Source organism: Olea europaea, unplaced genomic scaffold (assembly GCF_002742605.1).
Source record: "Olea europaea var. sylvestris unplaced genomic scaffold, O_europaea_v1 scaffold8452, whole genome shotgun sequence".
Taxonomy (NCBI): domain Eukaryota; kingdom Viridiplantae; phylum Streptophyta; class Magnoliopsida; order Lamiales; family Oleaceae; genus Olea; species Olea europaea.
Genome location: NW_019266899.1, coordinates 5,136 through 6,537, shown reverse-complemented (window position 1 = coordinate 6,537; position 1,402 = coordinate 5,136). Strand labels below are relative to the sequence as shown.

Here is a 1,402-nt window from a genome sequence, read left to right as displayed (position 1 = left end):
AATATTTGATTGTAATTTTTAACATGAACTCTTACTCACCTGGACTTGGTTCATCCCCATGTTGGCGTAATTTAAGTAAACATCGTCCTTTTAATCATGACCATAGCAGGTGGATGATCGACGAAGGAAAAATCTTCATTTTGGTTTGCAAACTGGACAGGTTTTGGCTCTTTATATGACCAGGGCTGGATTGTTAATGAACCAAGGTTATAGTTGAAAGATGTTTGTGCGAAGGAGCTTGGAATACTGATCTTATTCAAAAGCTAGGAGATGACAATTTGATGGCTTACATTCATACTTTAGCTATCCGCTTGAAGCAAGTGTCAAGCAAATTGATTTGGTGTCCGACTCCAACAGGATAGTTCTCTACTAATACGGCTTGGAATCTTTTACGTGAGACCAAGGACAAACTTCATCTCTTCAAATTGATTTGGAATAAATTGCTCCCGGTAAAAATCTCAATCTTCTTCTGGCGTGTTTGGTTTGGTATAATACCAGTGGATAGTGTTATTAGAAGTTATGGTGTCCCATTAGTATCACATTGTTACTGTTCTTCTCATACAAAAGTGGAGGACGTTGAGCACCTATTTCATACTAGCGAAGCAGCGACTCATGTTTGGATTCATTTTGCCAACATCTTTGGAGCTCGAATTATTTTTGCTAGTTCATGGCCTGCCGTACTTATTAATTGGTTGCACCAATTTGATGGTTCTTCGCAATTTCATCAACTTGGTCTTTTGACCCCAAGCTAATTGCTTGGGAGCTTTGGTTTGCACACAATGAGGCTAACATAAGAAGGTTCGGACGTGAAGTGACTCCAGGATTAACGACTGGAGCATCCCAATGTCTTGGAGTTGGAGGCCAGCCCCATGTGAAAGATCGGGATCAAAGACCCACTTCAGGAATAGGGGTTGATAAAAGGAAATCCCTATGCAGCAGTTTATGATTTTCAAACTAACAGGGACAGACAGAGGCATTGACATATCAAATTTCTCTCGTTTCCCGAACAGGATTAGATACCCTGGTAGTCCATGCTGTAAATGATGAGTGTTCGCCCTTGGTCTACGCGGATCAGGGCCCAGCTAACGCGTGAAACACTCCGCCTGGGGAGTAATTTAATGAAGGTTTGGTCAATGGACATAAAATTTGCTCCAAAGTGAAACACTGGTTGGTTGAATTAAATTCATTACTGCGACCATCACGTGCTACTCCCTCTCATCTTCATGCTACTCTCCATTGTCTTGGTATGGCTCCAACTCCTTTGACAACTAAGGCTCCTCTCCTTGTTCCTTGGTATCGTCCCCCTTGTGATATTCTTAAATTTAACATTGATGGTGCTAGATGTGGCAATCCTGGTAGAGCTGGCTATGGTGGGGTGCTTAGGGATTGGAAAGGAAAATTT

At 41.8% G+C, this 1,402-nt stretch overlaps 1 protein-coding gene across 1 annotated transcript in view; it reads left to right on the top strand.

Annotated features, from left to right (window-relative positions):
• Positions 1-1,043: 1,043 nt before the first annotated feature.
• LOC111391846 (probable inactive receptor kinase At3g08680) overlaps positions 1,044-1,402 on the top strand; it is a gene marked incomplete at its 3' end in the record, with an annotated part of 5,334 nt that continues 4,975 nt past the window's right edge. The window contains exons 1-2 of the mRNA XM_023017119.1: positions 1,044-1,110; positions 1,158-1,375. Coding sequence (XP_022872887.1) covers positions 1,044-1,110; positions 1,158-1,375 — 285 coding nt within the window. The remainder of the gene's footprint in view (positions 1,111-1,157; positions 1,376-1,402) is intronic.